General features: G+C 43.2%; 1 protein-coding gene across 3 annotated transcripts in view; it reads left to right on the forward strand.

The window, feature by feature from the left end:
- The first annotated feature begins 345 nt into the window (after nucleotides 1-345).
- The window catches only part of PARP11 (poly(ADP-ribose) polymerase family member 11), a 34,487-nt gene continuing 11,477 nt past the window's right edge, over nucleotides 346-23,355 (forward strand). For 2 of the 3 annotated variants that reach the window (XM_057556485.1, XM_057556487.1), the window contains exons 1-4: nucleotides 346-536; nucleotides 17,533-17,661; nucleotides 18,527-18,647; nucleotides 21,681-21,756. In XM_057556485.1, the coding sequence (XP_057412468.1) occupies nucleotides 519-536; nucleotides 17,533-17,661; nucleotides 18,527-18,647; nucleotides 21,681-21,756 (344 nt within the window). In that variant the 5' untranslated portion in view covers nucleotides 346-518. Of the gene's footprint in view, nucleotides 537-1,103; nucleotides 1,160-17,532; nucleotides 17,662-18,526; nucleotides 18,648-21,680; nucleotides 21,757-23,355 lie in introns of all 3 variants that reach the window. The other variant, XM_057556486.1, reaches the window with a different exon arrangement.

Here is a 23,355-nt window from a genome sequence, read left to right on the forward strand (position 1 = left end):
CACCTCCATTCTGAGCAGGAGGAAACCGAGTCGGAAGCTTGTCCCACAGGCTATTAATTCCCAGGCCTGTCTGCCTCTTGGCCACTACACTCCCTATACGGTGATCAATAAATATCGGAGGTCATCAATAACTATCGAGGCTTGAGGATCACTTGGAGGGGACTTTGCAGAAGGGATGCAGCCCCGGAGGGTGGCTGGACTGGTAGCCCTTTAACAACCGCATTACGACCCAGACCCTCACAGGCCCCGCCCACTCCGCGCCGAGGCCGGAAGGGAGAGGCAGGGGCGGGGGGGAGCTTCCGGGGGCGGGGCGGGGCGGGGCTGGCGCTGGTTGGCCGGCTTCGGCCGGAAGTCGGGAGGTTCGAGGGGGTTCGAAGACGCCGGTTTATGACGGGGAGGCTGGCGTGGAGGTTGCCTCTCCGTCCTTTCGCTCCCCGGGCCCTCGGGAAAAACCCAGCACCCCGGCCCCGCGGCCAGCCCCTTCCGCCAGGCTCTCTCCGCTCGATTTCGCCACCGTTATGTGGGAAGCGAATCCGGTGAGTAGCCGGGCGGGACGGGGCGGACCGATGGGCGGGGTTGACGGGAGAGGACGGGCGGGGTTCCCGGGAACTACGCCCCCCACCCCCCCCACCCCCCCCGCCCCCCGCCCCCCGCCCCCCATCCTCCCAGGCCGCGCCGACCGGCTGATGAGTTCCGGGGACGCGAAGGCCCCGGCCCCGGCGGCTCGGGCAGCCGCCTTGCGCGTATTGGGGACGGCTCGGTGGGTCCCCAGCGCCGTGCGGCTGTCCCGTCCCAGTGATTGGACTCGCTGTGGTTTCTCCGCCCCCGTCCCTCCACCGTCTTTGTAAACTTGGCGTTTTGCTCTCTGGCTGGAGTTCCTGGGCTTCGGACCTGTGACTGACTTAGGCTCAGGTGTACCCACCAGCCCCACCCCCATCCCCGTCCAAAGCGAGGGGACTCGCCCTCCGGGTCCTGAAATGGGCCTAAGGGGAACCGCCGGAGCTCCTTTTCCCTTCCTGGTGGACAGCCATGGAAAACTGGGGTGGTCGAGCGTGTGTTCTAAGCCTCTAGGTGGTGAGGTTCTTAGATTTTTTTTTTTCCAGTGGACAGAAACTGATGACCTGGAGCTTTTCCACTGCAAGTCTTGTGTCTCCCTCCGGTATTTGCATTGTGTCTGCATGCATTTTTGTTTACCTTGCTTTTGTACATTCATTTATTTAATATGCAGCCTTCAAAGAGTGGAATCCGCTTGCCGAGAGTATTCCATTAATATCCCGTTAGAGGTGAAATCGCCTAGTTACACGGCAAATAGACACTATTTACGCCTTTGAGTTGACTGGAAAAATGGCAGAATCACGTATCAGCATATTGTTGGCCTAAATATGTGCAACTACCCCACGTGCTGAGATAACTTCCTAAATTTAGTTTAATAACCCTGTTTCCATATTTGCAGTAACTCCTTTGCTGTAATGATTACTTCTTTTTTTTTTTTCCATTCCTGGCATATATTTCCAGATAAGTTAGAGAGTTTGTCAGTAAGTTTGCTTCTGTTTTTACGTTTTTACCCGGTAGAAACTAGTCTGTTGGTCTGGATTTTTTTGGTTGTGTATCATGGTTACATCCCAGGCCATCGAATAGCGATGGTCATCATATAAGAGACCCCCCCCCACTTTTTTTTTTTTTTTTTTGGTTCAAACATACAATCCTTTAAGGCCACATCAGAGGAAAGTAATTGCTGGGTTTTGATTTTAGCAAAAATAATTTCAAATTGTGAGAATGTGCTCTCTGCTTATATATTCAGTTTCACTATCTGTCATCAGTAAGTTTCATTTTCTATTATTATATGTGTGTATGTGTGTGTTTGTGTTGTATTCAGTTTTTATTGGCAGTCCTTCTCCTTCCTGGTTTCTCCATAACATGCCCTTTAGTCATCCAAGTACATGTCTTGCCCAAAGTCACATGTCTTAAGTCCTTCACCGTGTTAGAAGCTCCATATGGGCAGAGGTTTTTTGTCTGTTTTGTTTACTACGGTATCCTCAGACTAGGGAACAGAGCCTGACATACAGTAGGCACTCAGTAAATATCCACTGAATTAACAAAGTGATTGCATCAATACTAGGAAGAGTCCTTTGCTCCCATGGTTCATTCTCCCTCCTCCATCACATATACATTAGAACTGGCTATTGGATCACTCATGTGTTTGTGAGGATTATAAAGGCATTAATGAGTATCTCATATATTTGGTTTGTTATAGCATTATCTCACTTCTTTGGAAGGAAGGCTTGGTTTTCTCTGAAATCTCCCTAATGATTTTGCTTGATTTCAGTAGAGCAGACTGACTTTTGTTAACAGTGGTGAACCTTCCACCTACAAGCCCACATTCTTCTTTTGACCCTTATCACGCTGCTCTGATAGATCTTAATGCTCCTATGTTTTCTTACCGGTACTGTTTTTCTTCCTCTGAGCGTATGAATGTTGTCAATAAGGGCAGTTTCATATTGTAAAAGTACAGTGAACATTCTGCATATGGATTTCCTCTTGTAATTTGTTAGTTTCTTTGAATAGAAGAGGCATCTGAATAGTCTGTCCAGCTGTGCTCGTGGAATGAAAATTAATTTTAATGCTTCTCGAAGCCAAACACAATTGGAAAGATAAAAAAAAACCCACAGTGCATCCTAAAGATAAATACAGATGACTTTTGTATTACCCACCAATTTAAATTACTGTTTACCATTTCTTTCCATTGAATGATACAATAAATTCTGCTTTGTGGAGGAAGGCCATAGAGGACTGCTTTAACTGAAGACTTCTGCTAGTTTCTCCCTGTATTTTTTTTAGTAGCTTCCATGACTTTGATACGCCACCTGTGATCTGCAAATTTATCTCCTCTTGCAAATATGCCTTCTGTGTGATACTGTATTCCGCTCGCAAGTGTTTTGAGGAAATACTACACTGACTCTGGCCATGATAATGCTCAGAAGCAGTCGCCCCTTCTACGTGGGAAGTCTCCATGACATGGTTTTAGTCTGGAAAATCACCATTGAACTTGGAACATTTTCTTGGGCGGGGGAACCCAAAACAAGATAACCAAGGAGCTATAAATAAACTTTATCTCAGTGCACCATTTTATTTTATTTTTCAAGACAGTCACGAGGTCAGTGATGATTCCGTTCAAGCCTTTCACCGACCAGGCCCCTTGAGGTCCCTGCCGAGGCAGAAGCAGGTTGACAGGGCAGCAGGCACTCAGTTCTGGTGTGAAATCCTGGCAGTTCTCCACCCACCCGGGGCAGGTGGCCCTGGGCTTACGTCCCCCAGTGTAGGAAAATGGCAGATCTGTAGGAAGGAGTTGGATGGGATGCCGTCACTGCCTTGACTCTGTGTACCCTGACTTCGCCCTGCCTTTTTCTGTCTCTTTGCTGCTGTCTTCCCCCTCTTTGCCGCTGTCTTCCCCCTTTTTGCAGGAAACGGAGTCAGTATCAGCATTACATAGGAGGGAGTTTCAGTTTCTCTCTGACAATAGAAAATGAAAAATGACAAACATTGGTTTCGATAACAAATCATCTGTTGCAGTGATAGGACCTTACTTTGTGAAGAGTGATAAACTCTTCAGAATTCCTTTTCGCTTATAAATTCATATGATTAGAACAATCTAATGAGTTAGCTAAGGGAGAAGGAAGTGACTTCCCCCAGATCTCGCAGATGGGTGAGCCACAGAGTCGTTTAGCACCGGTGTCCTCTCCGCCATCACCCTGCCGCTGGGTCGGGGCAGTGATAACGTTGGTCCAGCGCTTTCCCCGCTGAGCCTCCCTTTTCTCTGTTGTTTTATATTCACAGCTGCTTCCACGCTCCCTTGGCACTATGATTCCCTCCTTCCTCTGTCCAGCCTCTTGAGAGAATAGTCTTACACTTGCCCTTCGTACTCAGACCTCAGGCCCCCCAGCCCCGCCTCTGCCCCAGCACCTGACTTGCTAGGGGGTCACCAAGAGTTTTCGAATCACCACGCACAGCGGCCACCTGCACACCTCCCTCTCTTCTGTCATTCTGCAACAGTAATGCCACTGGAGGTTTTCTCAAAACTCTTTTTTGGATTTCCTGGGACTGTATTCCTTTGGGTTGCTTCTCCTTTCTATGCTTCATCCTTGAATCGTAATCTTGGGTGAGCTGCACTGCCTCTTCTGCCCCTGAAATGTGCCACCTTAAGCTTTTTCTTCTCTCGGCACATCCTTTTTTGGTGAGCCCCAAGGCTTCAGATACCTCTTTAGTGACTCTGCCTGCCAAATGGACATCTTTAGTCCTGACCCCCTTTCTGAACTGGGTGACGGACAGCTCTACTGGTTGTCCCTCCGAGAGTTCAAAGTCAGTATGTCTAAATCCAGCTCCCTCAGTCATGAGTCATTATTTCACGCCGTCAGTCAGCAAACACTGAATAAACATCTATTGTCTGGAAAACGCCATTCCAGGCACTAGGGAGGGGCAGGGCAAACCTGGACCAAGTCAGAGCGTGCCCTCCAGGGCCTGGAGATACAGTTTGAGTGGGGACAGTGTTACCAGAGGGCGTCTGGGGGCCTGGGAAGGTTCGTTGAAGCAAGTTACACTTGAGCTAGGTGTCCAAGTCCCAGAAGTGGTCTTGCGGGAAGGGCAGAGGAAGCAACATGGCCAACGGCCATGGAAGTGAGAAAATGGCCACTACAGCTTGGATGGAGGAGTGACGTGGACAAAGCGCATGTCCCGTGGTCGTCTCGGTGAGGACATCGCGAGAGGATGAGGGTGGGGCGCTGCGAGGACAGCGGCTGGCATCTGTGCGACATCCTGTCTGAGGAGGCAGTATATTCTATAGGCGTACCTTCGGGCTGGAGGGGGACAGAGGTAGGATGTGTTCCTGGCAGTGAAAGTTCTAGAGAATGTAGTGTCTATGAAGATGTGTTCTTAGGGCCAGCGTACACTCACAGGTTCATAACTGACAGCTTTATCTTCTTGGCGTTCTTTGTAATTGTTCCAGCAGTGGGTTTAGCTGAGCTGACAGAGGAGTGTGACGTCCCAGTGTTTGGTGGCTGCGGGCAGTCTAAATAGAGTATGGGGTCATCCAGTACCTCTGAGGTGGGGACTTATAAATTATTGTTCTCTTTTTTAGCGGTGAGACTAAGGCTCAAAGTTGGGTGCACTTTCTGAATGAGGACAGCCAGGTTCTAAACCCAGAACTTTCTGGCTCCAGAACAGATACTCTTCCCAGTCCAACTTAGGATCTAGGCTTTAAAGTGAGTAGAAAAGACCCTGTGGGGAGAGTCACAGGGACTCAGAGCTAAAGGAAGGGTTCTCGAACTGCAGGAAACCTTGACGTTTTTGTGACACCATCTCCTGTGCGTTTGGAACTTTTCTAGTGATGCAGCCCACGAGCAGGAGGAGAGAAATACTGTGGCCTTTCCAGGGTTGGCGTGGCAGGTGCTGCACAAGGCTAAGGAATGAGTCTAATAGTTTTTGGTATCAGGGGACAAAACAGAGTTTGGGAAGCAGGCTGGAGACACGTGTTTGTGGTTGAGGCCTGAGGGATGGGGTGAGGCAGTTTGCCCATTGTGACCCGCCTAGCCTGATGCTCAAGCAGGATGCCGAGGTCTTTGGCTCATGCAGCTCCCCCTCTAAGAGTTAGACCTGCTTTGGAAATAACGTCTGAGGGCACTTATGTATTTATTTAGCACCTACTATAAACCAGTCAGCTCTGAATCCAAGGGTTTACAGTGGTGAGCAGAGCAGAACAGGCCCAGCCCACACTGGTTTGCAGTCTGCGCAGGGTGGCGACATTAAGCCGATAGTTACACAGTAACATTGAGCTCCAATTGTAGTAGAAGCTCTGAAAGAAAAAGTACGATGACGTGTAATAGGAGGAGCTAGTGCTGGACTTGGAGATCAGGTCAGGCCGCCCAGTGAAAGTTACTTCTACAGAGATCTGAGGGATTGAGCAAGAGTTAGCCACGTGAAGGCTGGGTGGGAGGGGAGGAGGGCTGTTCAGACAGCAGAAACAGCCTGAGCAAAGGCCCCGAGGCAGAAAGGAGCTTGTGAGCGAAGCCGTGTGTGGCTGGAATGCGGTGAACCAGGAGTTAAGGCCAGCAGGTAGGTAGGAACAGGCCATGTGTGGCTTTGTGGCACATGTTTAGGGTTTGAACCTTATCCTTGGAGGAGTGGGGGCCATCGAAGTGTTTTACACAGGAAGTGACATGAACATACTTACGTTTTGAAAAAGATCATTGTCGCTGCTGTGTGGAACACGAGTTATTTATTAGAGAGTGTATGAGGCAGATGATGGCCTGCCACAGATAACCGTGTCCGCGTCACCGGGAACTGGGAATGTGTTGGTCCCAGAGCAAAGGGGCGTTAAGATTGCTGATCAGCCGACTACTGACAGGGAGATTATCTTGGATTATCCAGGTGGACCCAGTGGAATCACAAGGGTCCTTAAAAGTATCCTTAAAAGATGCAGACAGAAGTGAGTGGATGTGAGGATGGGAGGATAATCAAAGATACCAAGGACGGGCGGGAATTGGGAGATTGGGTTGACATATATACACTATTGATGCTATGTATAAAATAGATAACTAATGAGAACCTACTGTATAGCACAGGGAACTCTGCTCAGTGCTCTGTGGTGACCTAAATGGGAAGGAAAGCCAAAAAAGAGGGGATATATGTATATGTACAGCTGATTCACTTTGCTGTACAGTAGAAACTAACACAGCATTGTATAGCAACTCTAATCCAATAAAAATGAATTTAAAAAAACAAAGATATACAAGGTTGCTGGCTTTGGAGATGAAGGGGACCACGAAGCAAGGAATGTGATAAGCTTCTAGAAGCAGGAAAAGCCAAGGAAATAGATTCCCGCCCACGCCCCCCCCCCCAGCCCCCCGCCGACAGCCTCCAGACAGGAATCGCTAGTTGATTTTAGTCCGGTGAGTGCCACGTCAGACTTCAGCAGAACTGTAACATAAGAAATTGTGTTCCTTTAAGCCACTACGTTGGTGGTAATTTGTTCCAGCAGCGATTAAAAGCTCACACAGGGAACATCAGGAGGTCTGTTCGAAGACACACTTAGGAACGTACAGTGTAGTCCAGGGTGAGGGTGAAGGGGGCTTGGACTAAGCGGGGGAGAGAGAGGATTGGGTCAACCCAGGCTGCACTTTGAGTGATGGAGGCTGGGTTCCTGGCACAGGCAGCCGGGAAGAAGGGCCACTTTCCCTGAGATGGGGAGACTGGGAAAGGGGGAGATGTGGAGGGGACCAGGAGTTTGGTTTGGGGCCTGTGATAGGTTTAACGTGCCTGTGAGGCATTCAAGTAAAAAGTCAGAGGGGCAGTTGGATAAGTGAGTGGAGCTCAGAGGAGAAGGCTGGGCTAGAAATGGCCGTTTATGGCCTCAGCCTGTATAGACAGACGGCTTTTAAAATCTTGGGAGCAAGTGAGATCCCTAGGGCAGTGTTTCTCAAATTTTCAGCACCCATGCAGATCACCAATTTTAAACAATATTTTATTGTTTATATTACGTATTTTAAAAATGAATAATGTTTTTATTGTTAAAAAGATGACATTTTTGCAGCCTCTTACAAAGTAACTTGATAGGTAGCTTGAGATGTAGGTTAGACCCAGACACTTGAATTTTTTACCCTATATTTCTATTAAAATAGGAAATCCCATGCTGTAATTATAGATTGTCAAGATTTGCAACTAGTGTTTGCTGGCCCTGTTAGATGTTTTGGAATAACAAGAGAAAACACAGACTGAGAAATTATGGGAATTCTGGGACTCTTCCTAGTCCCTGAAGACTATTCCTAGTGCTCTGTCAGTTGCCAAATTGATACACTTATAATATTAACTAACTGTAGGGGTGGATGTTTCAACCAGCCGGAATGTTTGGAAGCAGGGAGGGAATGGATTCTGGGACTACTTCAGTCTCCAGAAAATATCTGTTCATGTTTTCTTGTAGCGTTGGCTGTGTTCTTTATACAGCCACAATAGTAAAGTCAGTCTCACTCTCTGATGAGTAAAGAAAACCATCAGATTCCGGGAAGAAATCACAGCCTAGCCACTGAGCCATTTGCAGCATAGTTTGCTAACTTTGAGAAATCTGGTGTCTTACTCTCAGCATGAAAATTTGGGGTATTTTGGCCTTGAAATAGTAGGTTCCAGGTATTTATGATGCTGACTGTATTTCAGCATCCACTTCAGCAGGCCTCTGGAAATCAAGTATTATTAGCATCATGAAGAAACGTTTTTATCTCATCCCTCCTTTCAGAAACTCTTGTCAGCACTTCTGTCCTTGGCAGCTAGTAAACTTAGGTGGGAAGAGTAATCTTGCACACACTGCCATTGCTTTCCTCAGCATCTGAGAGCACATACTCTGAGTTGTCAAGATTTGCTGGTATTCAGTTTTCACTGTTTCCTTCCACACTCGCCTACAATCAGGAGGCACGTTGGTGCCTTCTGACTGTCCCAGATGTTTAAAACATCTTTTAGGAACCCAGCCGCACCTTTCCTTGCTATTCGTATAGCTCATGCTCTGTCAGTTTTGAATGGATTGCACCTTTTTCAGCCCGCGTCACAGCTCACAGAAATATCACCGCCTGAATGAAAACTGACTTCCCTTGTACCTTGAGCTTCCACCCACAAGCAGAACAAAAAGTTGTGGAGTATTTCTACCCCGTTACATACTACGTGTACTGCAAGAACGGGTTTGTATTTTTGCTCAGGTAGTTTGTTCAGTTTTAACACTAAACACATGTTGAAACACTCAAGTGATAATAATTGCTTTTCTATGTCATGTGCCATTGATAAGATGTGACTTCCAACAGAGTCATTTAATAAAGAAATTTTGTTAATAGTTTATTTTTTTTTTGTAACAACAATTAAATTGGGCATTAAATTTGGATTGACAGCTTCTCAGCAATATTCAGACTTTTACCTGTTTTAGCTGGGTAATGCCCCTTTAGTCTTGGTCCCTTCTCTATCCTTATCAACAAAGCAAATTGACTTGGGGCTCTGTTAGAAGATTATGTGAAAATTTATTTGGTTCTACACCATTGTATTTGCTGAGCACTAGCTGATATGAACTCAGTAACACAGACTGAACATATTGAGGTGTTATGAAAATAAAAGGATTTTTGTGAAAATTGTAATTAATCTTATATTTCAGCTTTGCAAACTGTATGTGATCAAATTTCTTTCATTACTTTTTTTCTGTGAAAAATGCCTTTGAACTACTTCCTAATTCTTGAGGACCATGTTTTAAAGATGCTGAGAAAGACAAAAAAGGGCTAAGACTGAGCCCCAGTAACCTACAAGTTATAGGCTGAACCGAAGTAAAGTTGCAGAGGATTGAGAGTTTGTGGCCAGAAATCTAAGATGATCTGGAGAGAGTGATTTAATGGAAACCAAGAAAAAAGTAATGCAGGACAGTGGGTAAACTGTGAAATGTTACTGAGAGGTCAAATAAGGCAAGGTCTGATTAAAGTGCATAGGATTTGGTAACTTGAAGCTCATTGGAGATCCTAGCAAGCGCCTCCTTGTGTGTGTGTGTGTGTGGGAGAGAGAGAGAGAGACGGTGGTGGAAGATATTAGCCCAGAAGCTAGAAAAGCTAAATTAGAGTGGGTTTTGGCATGCATGGAAAGTGAAGAAATAAACAGTGTGTGTAGACACACAAAGAGTTATAAGCCACCAAAGGAGATAAAGTGAAATCCCGAAAAGAAGGTATATGATAAGGGGAGCAAAGAACAGATGGGACCAAGCAAGATGATAAACTTAAACCTAACCATATAAATAATCATACCAAAATAAATGCTCTAAACACCCCAATTAGAAGGCAGATAGTCAGATTGGATTAGAAAGCAGGACCCAACTGTAAGTTGTCTACAAGAAACACACATTGAATGTAAAGACACAAGTAGGATAAATAGAGATATACAGTGCTAACGCTAGAGAGAAAGCTTGCGTGGTATGTTAATATTAAAGTAGGTTTCAGAGATAATATTATTAGTGATAAAGAATGTCATTTCCTAATGATAAAGAGGTCCGTTAATCACTAACAATCCTAAACATTTATACACCTAATAATAGAGTGTCAAGATACATGAAGCAAAACTAATAGAGCTGTAAGGAGAAATAGGCAAATCCCATTATAGTTGGAGATTTTAATACTCCTCTCTCAATAATTGTTAGAATTAGTAGGTAGAAATAAGCAAGGATGTAGAAGACTTGAACATTATCAACCAACTTGCCCTAATTAATGTTTATAGACCAGTACACCAGCAACAGCTGAGTACACATTTTTTTCAACTACACAGAGAACATTTAACAAGATAGACCATATTCTGGGCCATAAAAGGAGTCCCAATACATTTAAAAGAATTCAGGTCTTATAAAGTACACTATCTGATTAAAATGGAATTAAATTAGAATTCAATAAAAAAGATCTGTAAAATCCTCAAGTATTGGTAAATAAATAGCACGCTCTAAAATAACCCACTGATCAAAGAAATAAAAAGGGAAAATAGAACATATAAAAGCATACCAAATTTGTGGTATGCTGCTAAAACAGTTCTTAGAAGGAAATTTATAGCTATACTGATGCTTGTATCAAAAAAGAAATGTCACAAATCAATGACCACAGCTTCCTCCTTAAGAAATGAGAGAAGAGCAAATTAAGCTCAAGCAGGAGCAAAGAAATAAAGTTTAGAGTGCAAAGCATTGAAATGAAAACAACAGAGAAAATGAAACCAAAAGGAAAAAGAAAAAGAGGAATACAAATTACCGATACTGAGAATGAGAGAGATAATATCACTACATATTCTACAAACGTTAAAGGATAATAATGGAATGTTATGAACAACTTAATGTCAATCAGTGTGACAGCTGAGATGTAATGGACATATTTTCTAAGACACAAACTACCAGAGCTCCCTCAAGAAGAAATAAATCACATGAATGGCCCAATATCTACCAAAGAATTTAAATTTAAAGAAAAAGCCTACCCACAAAGAAAACTCTAGGCTCAGTGGTTTCACTGGCGAATTCTAACAAACATTTAAGGAAGAAATAATACCTTTCTGCACAAACTTTCAGAATATAGAAACGAAGGTAATACTTCACAACTCACTCTATGAAACTGGCATTACCCTAATTCCAAAACCAGTCAAAGACATTAAAAGACAACTACAGGCCAATATCCCTAATGAACATAGATGCAAAAATTCTAAACAAAATTTTTGCAAATCAAACCTAACGGTATATAAGAAGGTTAATGCATCATTATCAAATGATGTTTATCCCCAAAATGCAAGGTTTGTTTAATATTTGAACAGAAATCAGTGTAACTCATTATATAAGCAAACTAAAATGAAAAACTGTGTGATTATTTCAATGCATGCAGAAAAAGCATTTGACAAAATCCAGTATCTATTCCTGATACAGACCCTCAGCAACCTTGGACAAGAAGAGAACTTGTTCAGCCTGATACGGGGTGTGCAGAAAAGGTTAACTCAGCAGGCCTCGGTTGCTCAAACCCTGCACATTCTCAAGAAAGGCCTGTTTCCATGACTGTCCTTTGCCTAGCTCCAGAGAACTGAACTCCTGGAATGGTTTGTCTCATGAGTGTATCTGCATGCCTGAAAACTTCAGCCATCCTCCACCAGTCTGTCCAGAAAGTTTATACTAGAAGTGTGATTTATGGTGAGTTCCTTGCCTCTGGAGATCTGGAACTTCAGCAGCTGAGGTCATTCACAAAGGCGCTATAGGCTTACATGACCAACTCCCAATACAAACCCTGGACACCTAGACTCAGGTGAACACCCCTGATTGGCAACACTTTGCACTTGTCACACATGGTTGCTGGGAGAATTAAGCGTGTCCTGTGTGACTCCACTGGGAGGGGCCACTTGGAAGCTTGTACATGGTTTCCTCTGGACTTCATCCCACCTACTTTTTCCCCTGTGTTTATTTCACTTTGTATATTTTTACTGTAATAAACTGTAACCATGAGTAGAACAATTTCTGAGTCCTGTGAGTTCTTGTGAACCAGAGAGTGGTCTTGGGGACCCCTGACACAAGGTGCATCTGCAAAATACCTGTATCTAATATCAAACTTAGTAGTCAAAGGCCAAATGCTTCCCCACTAAGATCAGGAACAAGGAAATAATGCCTGTTCTTTATTCAGCATTGTACTGGAGATTACAACCAGTGCAGTAAGGCATGAGAAAGAAATAACAGGCATCTGTATGCTAGAAGAAAGAAGTAAAGCTAGCTAGCTAGCTATCTAATGCCTATAGAAAATCTGATGGAATGTCCAAAAATCTCCTAGAACTAATAAGTGAGTTTCGTAAGGTTGCTGGATACAGGAACCATATCCAAAAATCAGTGTATCGCTATGTACTAGCAACATTCAATCAGAAATTGAAATTTAAAATGCAATTCCATTTGCAATAGTATCAAAAATATGAAATACTTAGTCGTGAATCTTGCATAAGTGATATGCAGGACTGTACACTGAAAACTGTAAAACATTGAAACAGTTAAGTAAGACCTAAATAAGTCAAGAGATGTACCTCATTCATGGGTTGGAATACTCAATACTGTTGAGATGCCAGTTCTTCCAGATAGGTCACTATGCAATCCCAATCAAAATTGAAAAGATCTAGACTAGCCAAAGCAGTTCTGAAAAAGAAGAATAAATTTGGAGTGCTAACACTACAGTGTAGTATTGGTATCAAGATAGAGAAAATGTTTATTAGAACAGAATAGAGGGTCCAGAAATAGGCCCACAAACAAACAGACAACTGATTTTCTATAAAAGTAAGACTCAGTGGAGAAAGGATAGTTCACTAAGTGTTCAGTCAGAGGTTATGTTTAACCCCTTTGTGCCAGTGAGGCCACCCCCCTGTGTTGATGGGTCTGTGTGCAGCCTTGGGAATGCTGTCACGTCTGCCCCATGACCTGCTCTGACCGCTCCTGGGTAGATACCGCCTAGAGCTTGTGCACAGCCTTCCCGACTCCCACCGTTGACTATAGTCCCAGGAGGGCTTTCTTGGCTGTCCCTGGTTCTCTATATTAAATTTCTGCCTACTGTGCCATTCTGCTTGTGTCAGAGCTTCAGGCCTCTCCTTAATTGTTTTTCATCTAAGATTTCCATTTTTTTCGATAATGCTCTTAGACGTGAGGTTCTACACACTCCGTTACACGTAGAATCAGTCCCCTCAGGCAGAGTCATGGATCTCTTTGTCCTTAGGATGTGCTTTTCCTCCTGCAGTAGAACCCCTGTGTCACTGGAGCTGGAGTTGGGAGCCCACTCTTCCCAGAGTGACACCCTGGGTGCGAGGGGTGGTGGCAGCCCCTGGTCTACTTGACTTACCCCTCCTGCCGTGAAACCACTACCCTAGAAACCACCCTGTACCTGGGTGGGAGCAATCAGGGCCCAGTGTTCACAGCCGGCTGGGCCTGGACTGGAGCTTCCACCAAATGAGTGGGGACCGGGTAGAGGAAAGGAGATCGGTCCTCTGTGTTGCCTGCCCGGAGTAGACCTTCTCCACTTGTGGGCAGCCTGACCCTTCCAGGGTGAAATAGGCCCAGATTGGGAGCTGGAGGGAAAGGGAGCCCCTGTCTTCTCGTCTGCAACACTGAGCGGGTGGGGTGGGGAGTGGTGGACCAGATCTCGGCCCAAATGCCAGACTCTTGCCTGTTCTGGAGATTTAGTAGATTTTCCTGAATAAATATTTCTCTATTCGCTAGATGATCTTAAGACAATTTCCAGAGACTTTAAATGTTGTTGTTCTTTTAAATAATGTCCACCAGTTAAAATGCAGTTTTGCTGGGGAGGGGCCCACTGCACTCCTTACTCCGTCATTCCAAAAGTTCCACCCTGTTTGTAAGCTTTCAGTATCCAGTTTTGGACCTTCTTCCTATAAGAGACAAGGAAGTTTTCATTACCAGCTATGATTTCCTCAAGGTGTTATGTTTATCCTAACAAAATAGATTATATTTTGTTTATTTTAATAAACTCATCAGAAAGGTTTTAACCAAACTGGAAGGTGGTATTATTTTTCTCCCATAGACCAGGATTTTGATTTTAAGCCCATCTTCCACCTGGCCTTTCAATTTGATGATCCAGATTAATTGCTCCCAGGCTGCATAAGTATTCCGGTTGGAATAGCTAGCGTTGTAGACAAGTTCCACCAGCATACCCATCGCACTGGAAAATTTACAAAACGCTTTTCCAATTTATACTAGCTTTTTTGTCCTTCTCAGCCTGAAGTGCAGGAAGTATCATCGTCTGCCAATTAAAAACCGGAAAAGCAAGGCAGATGATGGTGTTGTGGCTGATCTAATTCATTCCACTAACATTCATTCACTGCCTTTTCCCTGGTGGACAACTGGTGCACACTCCTTTTGTTGCCTGTAAATGTATTCTATCCTAGATCCATTGCTACTCTGGTTACAGTATTTTAAAGTTGTTCGTTGAAGCTTGACTTAACTCTTTGAGCCTAATTATACAGAATAGCCATTCCTTTGGAGGATGAACTTGTAGAAAACCGTAAGAGTCAGTCTTACGAACTGTGTCTGAGTCTTTGGAAAGAAAGCCATAGCATCTGTGAAGCAAAGCAGTCACATTCAGCTTTGGCCCCAGAGGAGAGAAGGAACAACTGTCCATGTAGGAAAAGGAGGCAGGGGGCCGATAGCTTAGGGAAGAGCTGACGGTCCAGAGGCCTCGGGTGTTTCTAGAATCTTCTTTGAACTGCCAGCTCCATGATTCTAGACAACATAATTGTATCTTCTCTGCTTTGGTTTTTTTTCCCTAAAGTTAATTGGAGAATGACTTCTCCTGTGCCTTGGGTTGTACAGGAAAAAATTTGTGTAAACTGACAAGGAATTTTATAAAATTTGAAGCGCTTCAGGGCAGTGGTAGCTGTCTGTGGTGCTGCCCTCTCCGCATAGGGATGAATGTGAGATGAGTCTATCCTGCCCACCTCCCCCCCCGCGAGAGCTGCTCATGACAGGACGCTCTGAAGGGACTTTGGTGAAACACATCCACTTGTAACCTGGCTCACGGTGCGGTCTTGGGAACAGTGTGACGTAGCAAAGCACACATGTTGCATGTATGCTGTGTAAAGGGGGCTTTCCTATTTCCCATTCCCTTTTCTCCTAGATGGAACTCATAAGCCACATATTTATCTTAACTATTTCCTTGAATCTCATCCTTCCAAATTTTTCTGGTTATTTTCAGAAGAAAAACTAAACTTAAGTCACTCTCGCTTTCTTTGTCTCTCAGAGTAAAATGAGCAAATTATGTGAACAATAAGTCATAGAAGGAAGAGCAGGTGTTGTGAATAGTTAACCTACACAACTGATCTTAAATTTTAAATCATTGCCTTTTTTATTGGGTTAAAATACATAAGGTAAATAGTGGGCCCCAAATCTGCAGCTCTTGCTCCTAGGGTGTTCTGGTTTTCATTTCTTAGTGGCCAATCCACTTTAAAACATGAAGGAAAAATCCTGAACATAATCACAAAGCATCCCTTGGAGAGAGTTTCCAAACGTGAATGAGAAAATAACAAGCCCCATTCCCTGAGCTCAGGTACTGTGCCTGGTACTTTGCTGCAGTACCAAGCATCACCTCTCCCAGCAGCCCCGGGAGGAAGGAGCCTTTCATCCAGGCTCTATGAGGAGGAAGCTGTGGCCTTAACAAGGCCATGGAAGCTTATCCCAGGTTACACCACCTCTGTACACTTTAAACAATGAAATTTAAAACAAATATTTTCCAAATTACCCAAGTATAGTACATATTCTTTGTTAAAGAAAAAGAGATATAGGAAATCAAATTTTTAACAAATCAGCAGAAACCATATACGTTTATATGTGTGTATATGATGAAACACACACACACACACACCCACACAGAGCAAAGCGTGAAAGTTGCACAGTAAGCAAACAGTATTGATTAACCCTGGCGAAGGAAGGTGAGAGGTACCAGGAATGGAAGTGATAGTCAAAAAGAGTGTTTAGCTTTATCTTGAATGTTCTGGTTTTTTGCAAGGAGAGATTTTCATGTGTTAGCTGTGCAAATTTAAATTAATAATTTAAAAACCCTTAAAGAATGAGAACAGAAAGCCACATTCCAGATAAAGTTGAATCTTCTTTGACTAACTTCTTCACCCCTTTTCTGATGACCTCCTCTTCATCACAGTCTCCACCCAAAAATGTTTAAAACTTTTCAAAAATAATGTGTATATAATATAGGCAAGATTATAAAGTCATTGATAAGGAAGTATAAGGTAGTATCCTATGGTGCTTACATGGACAGACCTTGGATCCAGACTGCCTGGGTTTGAATCCTGGCATCCCCGTTGTGTGACCCCCTCATTTATAAATTTGAGGTATTAATAGTACATATCTTAAAGGGTTGTTGTGAGGCCCAAGTGACTTATTATTTGTGCAGTACTGAGGACAGCACCTGGCACATAGTAAGAGCCCTATAAGGATTACTATTATTATTATCCTAATATTCAGGAAAAACTATGATAAATGTTTATGTATCCATCCAGACTTTTTCTGTGTGTATGTACATATGCGTATACCCACACATACATATACAGACACGTACACAAACATTCATGTGGGTAAATATAGATGTATTTTTTATTAAAATCGGATCATACTATTTCTATTTATCGTAACTTTCTTTGTACTCAACACTATATGCTATAAACATCTTTCTGTGCCACTAAATGAAATATGAATACTTTATTTATTTGGCCATGCCGAACGGCTTGCAGGATCTTAGTTCCCCGACGAGGGATTGAACCCAGGCCCCGGCAGTGAAAGCGCCTAGTCCTAACCCCTGGGCCGCCAGGGAATTCCCGGAATATGAATATTTAAAACAAAAATCAGTTGTATTTGGTCTTAACTAGTTGTGATAGTGGATCCTTTTGACCAAATACGTGAACATTTGATGAGACAGAAATTTCTTGGCACTAAACTGAGAATCTGGAGTGCTTATAGGTGCTGATACAGCTTACTTAAGTGGTTGCGTGGACATTGATATATCCACCTAAGTGTCTGATTGTTTGTCTTATTTGTTAAGTGTGAGGATAGTGAACATTTTTTAAAATAAAGACCAGATTTTTTAATCAGATCGTGGACAGTTTAAACAAAAAATTAAATTTGTGGTTTATTTCATAATCCCAAACTGAATCTTTCCTTTTTCTTTCTAAACAGTCCACTATGGAATTTTTCTTATAAGCAATTAACCCAAAACACCCAAATCGTTTCTGTAGCAGTTGCTGCTAAAAAACTGGAATGTTATGGCCCATGTCCAAGAAAGATGTGCAGATGTGATAATTTAACATTTTAATATGTTTATCTTCAGAGCCAGTATGCGAGATAGAATGCTATTTGTCAACATCACTGTTGGAATACAGCTCTCTGTGAGAAGAAAAATGATATGTGAAAAGCACACTGGTTGTTAAGAAAACGATTTCTTCCTCTCCCTCTTCCCGGCATTTCAGGAGATGTTTCACAGAGCAGAAGAATTCTTATCCAAGACTACAAACAGCGAGATGGATGAGATGGACACGTCAGACACGCAGTGGGGCTGGTTTTACCTGGCGGAGTGCGGGAAGTGGCACATGTTTCAGGTAGCGCCCCTCCGGCGGAGCAGGCGGGGTCTAGACTCACGGAGCACCATTGTGCCGGTGTGAAAAAGGAGTACGGGCAGCACCCGAACGAAATCAAACCTCAGGGAAGTCAGAGGGCGGAACAAAAAGAAAAATCAGAAATTCTTCTGGTCCTTTTCCTTTCCCCAGGTTTTCACAGTGTTTACTTAGAAGAAATGGTGTGTGTTTTCTGTGTGTCCAGAGTGCAAGTGTGACTGAGGGGTACATGGTCTCGACACATGTGAGCAAGGCCAGGCCTGGTTTGGTGGACAAAGGGAAGGGGAAGCAACCAAGCCGGTCTTAAACGCCTCTGTGCTCCTGGTATTAGGTTAGGGGGTGTAGAGATGTCTTCTCCTCCAGCCTCACAGCAACCTGAAAGCATATTCTAGCACTCTGTCTTACAGCCAAAGACAGTGCAACTCAGAAAAGTTACTGTAATTGGTCTTGAGTCACACAGCTCGTTAACAGTTAAGCTGAGACTTGAACCCATACTCAAGAGCTTGTGGACTTTTTTTTTTTTTTTTTTTTTTTTTTTTGCTTACAAGGCTACTTAAAGATTTGATTTGAGCCCCTTAAGATGTGTAATTTTGGCAATAATTTGGAAACACTGTAATACTTTGGAAAAAGTCCTTATAACCAGTTGTTGAAGTTTCTCTGCTGGAAATCCTTAAGCTATTTTCCATATGCTGTCTTAGCTGTGATTCTCCCCGTGTGTTGGGAACTAGAACAGGTGATTAGTAAGTTTCCTCTGTCCCTCCAGTCTCGGTCTCCGTCCCCCATTACTGCCTTTGTGGCCAAGCCATTCGTGTGAACAGCTGGTAAATGAACTTTCTGGTTTGTCTTAAAGCCGGACACCAACGTTCAGTGTTCAGTTAGCAGTGAAGACATTGAAAAAAGCTTCAGAACAAACCCTTGTGGGTCCATTTGTGTCACTACTTCCAAATTCAGCTACAAGATAGACTTTGCAGGTATGTCTGTTCCCTCACAGTCGTGTGTTCTTAGTGTGTTGCTACGGTGAAATCTGCAGCTCTGAAAATCAGGATCAGTTGACATACTTGCAAACAGCAGAGTAAATCCTTTTTGTAACACATAAAAATACCTGTACAGAAATTCAAGATTTAAAATCTTTTAGAGCAACATTGCCTTTTTTTTTTTTAAACAAGTTTTATTGCATTCCTTTTTTTTTTTAATTTTTTATTTATTATTTATTTATTATTTTCATTTTTGGCTGTGTTGGGTCTTCGTTTCTGTGCGAGGGCTTTCTCTAGTTGTGGTGAGCGGGGGCCACTCTTCATCGCGGTGCGCGGGCCTCTCACCATCGCGGCCTCTCTTGTTGCGGAGCACAGGCTCCAGACGCTCAGGCTCAGTAGTTGTGGCTCACGGGCCTAGTTGCTCCGCGGCATGTGGGATCTTCCCAGACCAGGGCTTGAACCCGTGTCCCCTGCATTAGCAGGCAGATTCTCAACCACTGCGCCACCAGGGAAGCCCAACATTGCCTTTTATAAAGGTTATTTATATGCTTATAGATACTAACATATATGGAGATTGTCCTGTATTTTCCTGTAATGCTTCTCTTCTAAGGAACACAAAACACCTCTAAGCCATTGTTTTATTCATCATCCTCTCAGCCTTTTGAAATAGGTAGGGTCAGTCAGATATTTTAAGGATCAATCAGAGAGGTTACACGACAGAGTCATAGGTAGCTGGATTGAGTTTTAAGACCAAAGTTCAGCTGAACGACCCATCTCTTGGTGTCTTTCCTAGAAAACTACTCTTCAGCGGACATTGCCGCCTGCCACTTTCTGATTTTTGTTGGCTCTTTCACAGATTAACCAGCTAATCTGGAAATCAGCCCCGCTTTGTATTTCATCCATGATACATGGGCATGTTTTTAGGGACCCCATGAGAAACCTGTTGGACTCACCCTGCAGTTTCAAGCTGCCAGCCTCAGCTGTTTACCGCTTAGAGGCAAACAAAACCTGGAGGGGGAGGCTTTCTTAACAAAAGCGCCTTTGGGCTGCCACACAGCTCAGTCCTGTAGATGTTCTTTCCTATTTTCTGTGAGTAGAGTCGTTATGACAGAGTCAGTGCTGTACTGTGGTGAGGGAGGGTGTTGAAACCCTAGGAGATTCCCTTGGAGGAGCCAAGGCCCAGACATGCTGCAGGAGATTTGTCCACTAAGACACTGATGCAATCAGATCTCTAATGACTGTTGTGCCCCCAGAGTTAGTATTTTTTTTTAAATCAAGAGTTAAAGCCATTAGATTCTTACTCCTGACTAAGCATATTTTACGACATTAGGCAAATAGGCTGCCTTTAAGGGGGCCTGACATTTGTCTTAGACGGAAGGTGTCGGCAGACACTTCAGTCTCGTGTACACCTGTCAGTTTTGAAGCCATACTGAGACATCACAATGTGCAGACATCAAGCTTCATGTAGAGGACGGAGTTTGTCAGAGCTTTTGGTAGTAGCCCAGCAAGCCACATTTTCTGAAAGAATATTTTCTCGTAAGCTGTATTTTTTGGAAGATTTCTCTCAGACGGTGCAGTTTATTTAAGTCTTCATCAAAGAATAGGGGTCACATATAATAGCACCAGCTCCCGCTCTTCTGTGTGATGACACTGCTTCAGAGGTACAGGTATTAGCATTTCCCACGTACCACTTGTAAAGTCAGCCCCCATGGTTCTGCCCCAAGCCAGCTCGGCTTCTCTATAAAAATGGTGAAAAGCAAACTCAAAACGAGGTAGTATAAGAAGAACGCAGCACAGGCTTCACTGCATGTGCTGGGATGACCTTTCTTTTCTCCTGCACGGTGGTCACGCCAGTGTGTGCAGAGCCTAGGAGAATACAGAAAGGGCAAACACACTTCACACAGCATTGGCCTGGATGGGTGAACCCCTTTATCTTGGCGTGGAATGATGCCAGTTAGACAAGGTAAACTGATGAGAATCTCACGTTAAGACTTAGCACCGGGGCTTCCCTGGTGGCGCAGTGGTTGAGAATCTGCCTGCTAATGCAGGGGACACGGGTTCGAGCCCTGGTCTGGGAAGATCCCACATGCCACGGAGCAGCTGGGCCCGTGAGCCACAACTACTGAGCCTGCGCGTCTGGAGCCTGTGCCCCGCAACGGGAGGGGCCGCGATAGTGAAAGGCCCGCGCACCGCGATGAAGAGCGGTCCCCGCACCGCGTTGAAGAGTGGCCCCCACTTGCCGTAACCAGAGAAAGCCCTCGCACGAACCGAAGACCCAACACAGCCATAAATAAATAAATAAATAAATAACGTAGCTATAAAATAAAAAAAAAAAAAAAAAAAAAAGACTTAGCACCTAACTTTGTGGGAATGAAGAGGGGGACCTAGTAAATATTGCCACAGCTGAGGAACAGAGGAAAGAAGAAAATGATACTTTAGTTAGTTCATTAGTCTTTCATCACTAGAATCTTCCATATAAGTCTGTGTTGAGTCTAGCTAGGTTTTCTATTTTTTTGGTTTAGGTGTACAATTTAAAGAGAAGGCAAGAAATGTACAAATTTTTGAAACTCTGTGAATTGTACACGTTTTATCATGGTAATGTATCTTTTTTATCATTTCCAAAATTTTTGGAGAAATCAAAGTAACATTTTTCACTTAAGAAGCCAACCAGAAGATTCAGTACTGTAATTTCTTTCTCTTTCTAGTACTCTTAATTTTCCTAAGTTGAGAACTCTCCTATTTTCAGGTCAGTTTAACCCAAGTATGGTACAGAAAGGGATAGACCTTACATACTGAGCCGTGTATGAGGTTAGCTTCCTCCTGTGTGAGCTTAGATCAAGCGATGAAGCTTATTTTTATGCCATGATAAACAGATGTTGGTCAAGTATCCCTAATATACTGTGCTTAGTAGCTACTCCCAAAGCTCCATGATTCCCTGACCGTCATGTAGTGTGGCTAGAAATTTTCAAGACAATTTACAGCACAGTGTGTTTCTGTGGACTTATCTAACATCTTTGTCTTTTTGCACAGAAATGAAGCAGATGAATCTCACCACTGGAAAACAGCGCTTAATAAAAAGAGCCCCTTTTTCTATCAGTGCTTTCAGGTATTGTGGAGAGAATGGGGTGGAAAGCGAGAGTGGGCTTTTTCTCTCTTTTCTTCCTTAATATTTAACAGAGGAACAAATAAACTGAAAATGTTTCAGTAGGTTATTTAATAATCTTGATATTGATCTTTTCTCTACTGAATTTCACATTCATTGATGCAAGAGCAGTATTGTTATTTTCTGCTGGCATTTCCTTTCCTGTTGTCCTTTTCATTTCCCCTTATATATTTGTATTTTTCAATTCTTTAGAGCACTTTGCATGGTAGTTACAAAATGCTTTATGCTCTCTGCTATAAATCCTTAACATAACCTACTGAGGTAAGTTTTAATTAGCTTGGAAAGACTCTCACAGGACCATCCAGTTATTTGGGCCATAAATCCTCGGTAATTACCCACTTTGTCTTCACCTCCACTGAACCCCATTGGGCAACTCCTAGAAGTAATTTCAAATCTGTAGTGACTAAAGGGGACCTGGGAAGATGGGGATGCGTGGGACAAGGGCACAGCCTCCTGCTTCCTGGATCTGGGTGGCAAGTTTTCCTTTTTCTGTCTCCTACTGTCTATAGCCTGAAAAGAGAGGTATAAATGCCACAAGAGAATAAATATTTGTTATTCATATGAATGGAGTTGAAGGGCATGTCTCCTGTTTTCTGGAACAATTCCTCAATCAAGTATTGAAATTCCTGTTGTTCAAAGAATTTAAAATGAAACAGAAACAATGCTAGCATGCGAATTGTAGGAGATGCCCATTTGTTCCTTTCAAGGAGATATTTTGAAAGGATTAAAGACAGAAATTTTTAAAGTTTCTGTCAGTTAGCTTCTTGAGACTTTTGGCTTACATTTTAGGGTCATGATTTAAAAGTTACTCAAGTACTTATATAATGAATGCTCCAGTACTTCTGTGGAAGGGAGAGAATCTTACTTCCTTACCAGCTACATCACATCTTCATTCTTAAGTGTAAGGGTTTTAATAAAAGAATTACTTATCTTCAAAGGGTATGGAATCTGGGAGAAAAATGAGACATAATAATGGAAAATTGTTATTGTAACTGTGTGTTATTATATCTGGTACCCTTTGGTGGGGAGAAGCACGTAATGGGGTCAAGCACTTTGTTCTCTCACAGACTATACAAGCCATAGAACAAAGATAGGACAGGGAGGGAATTAACCACAACAGAGGACAAAAAGCAAGATAATAAAAGAGGAAGAACAGTTAGGTAGGATACAGAAGAGTGATGAAGATGACGAGGTATTGATATACAAATGTTTATTTATTACAGGAATACACTGAGCATTTTTTGACATGCAAAGTGAATAGTACATTTCCTATCGGCAAGGAATTTACAATTAACTAAGGCTACAAACATTAAACAAACAAACAAAAATCTTTTCCATAGCTAAAAGATACATCAGGCAAAGTAAAAAAACAAAAAAAACAAAGAAAACCTGGGAAAGGTATTGTTACTCGGTATCACAGTCAAAGGGTTCATCTGTATAGTATTTGAAGTACTTTTCGGAATCTCTAAATAGAAGACCAGCAACCCCTTAGAAGGATGAGAACAGAAGAATTCTTAGAAGAATTTGAACAGTTCATGCAAC

Source organism: Balaenoptera acutorostrata, chromosome 11 (genome assembly GCF_949987535.1).
Source record: "Balaenoptera acutorostrata chromosome 11, mBalAcu1.1, whole genome shotgun sequence".
NCBI classification, from domain to species: Eukaryota; Metazoa; Chordata; class Mammalia; order Artiodactyla; family Balaenopteridae; genus Balaenoptera; species Balaenoptera acutorostrata.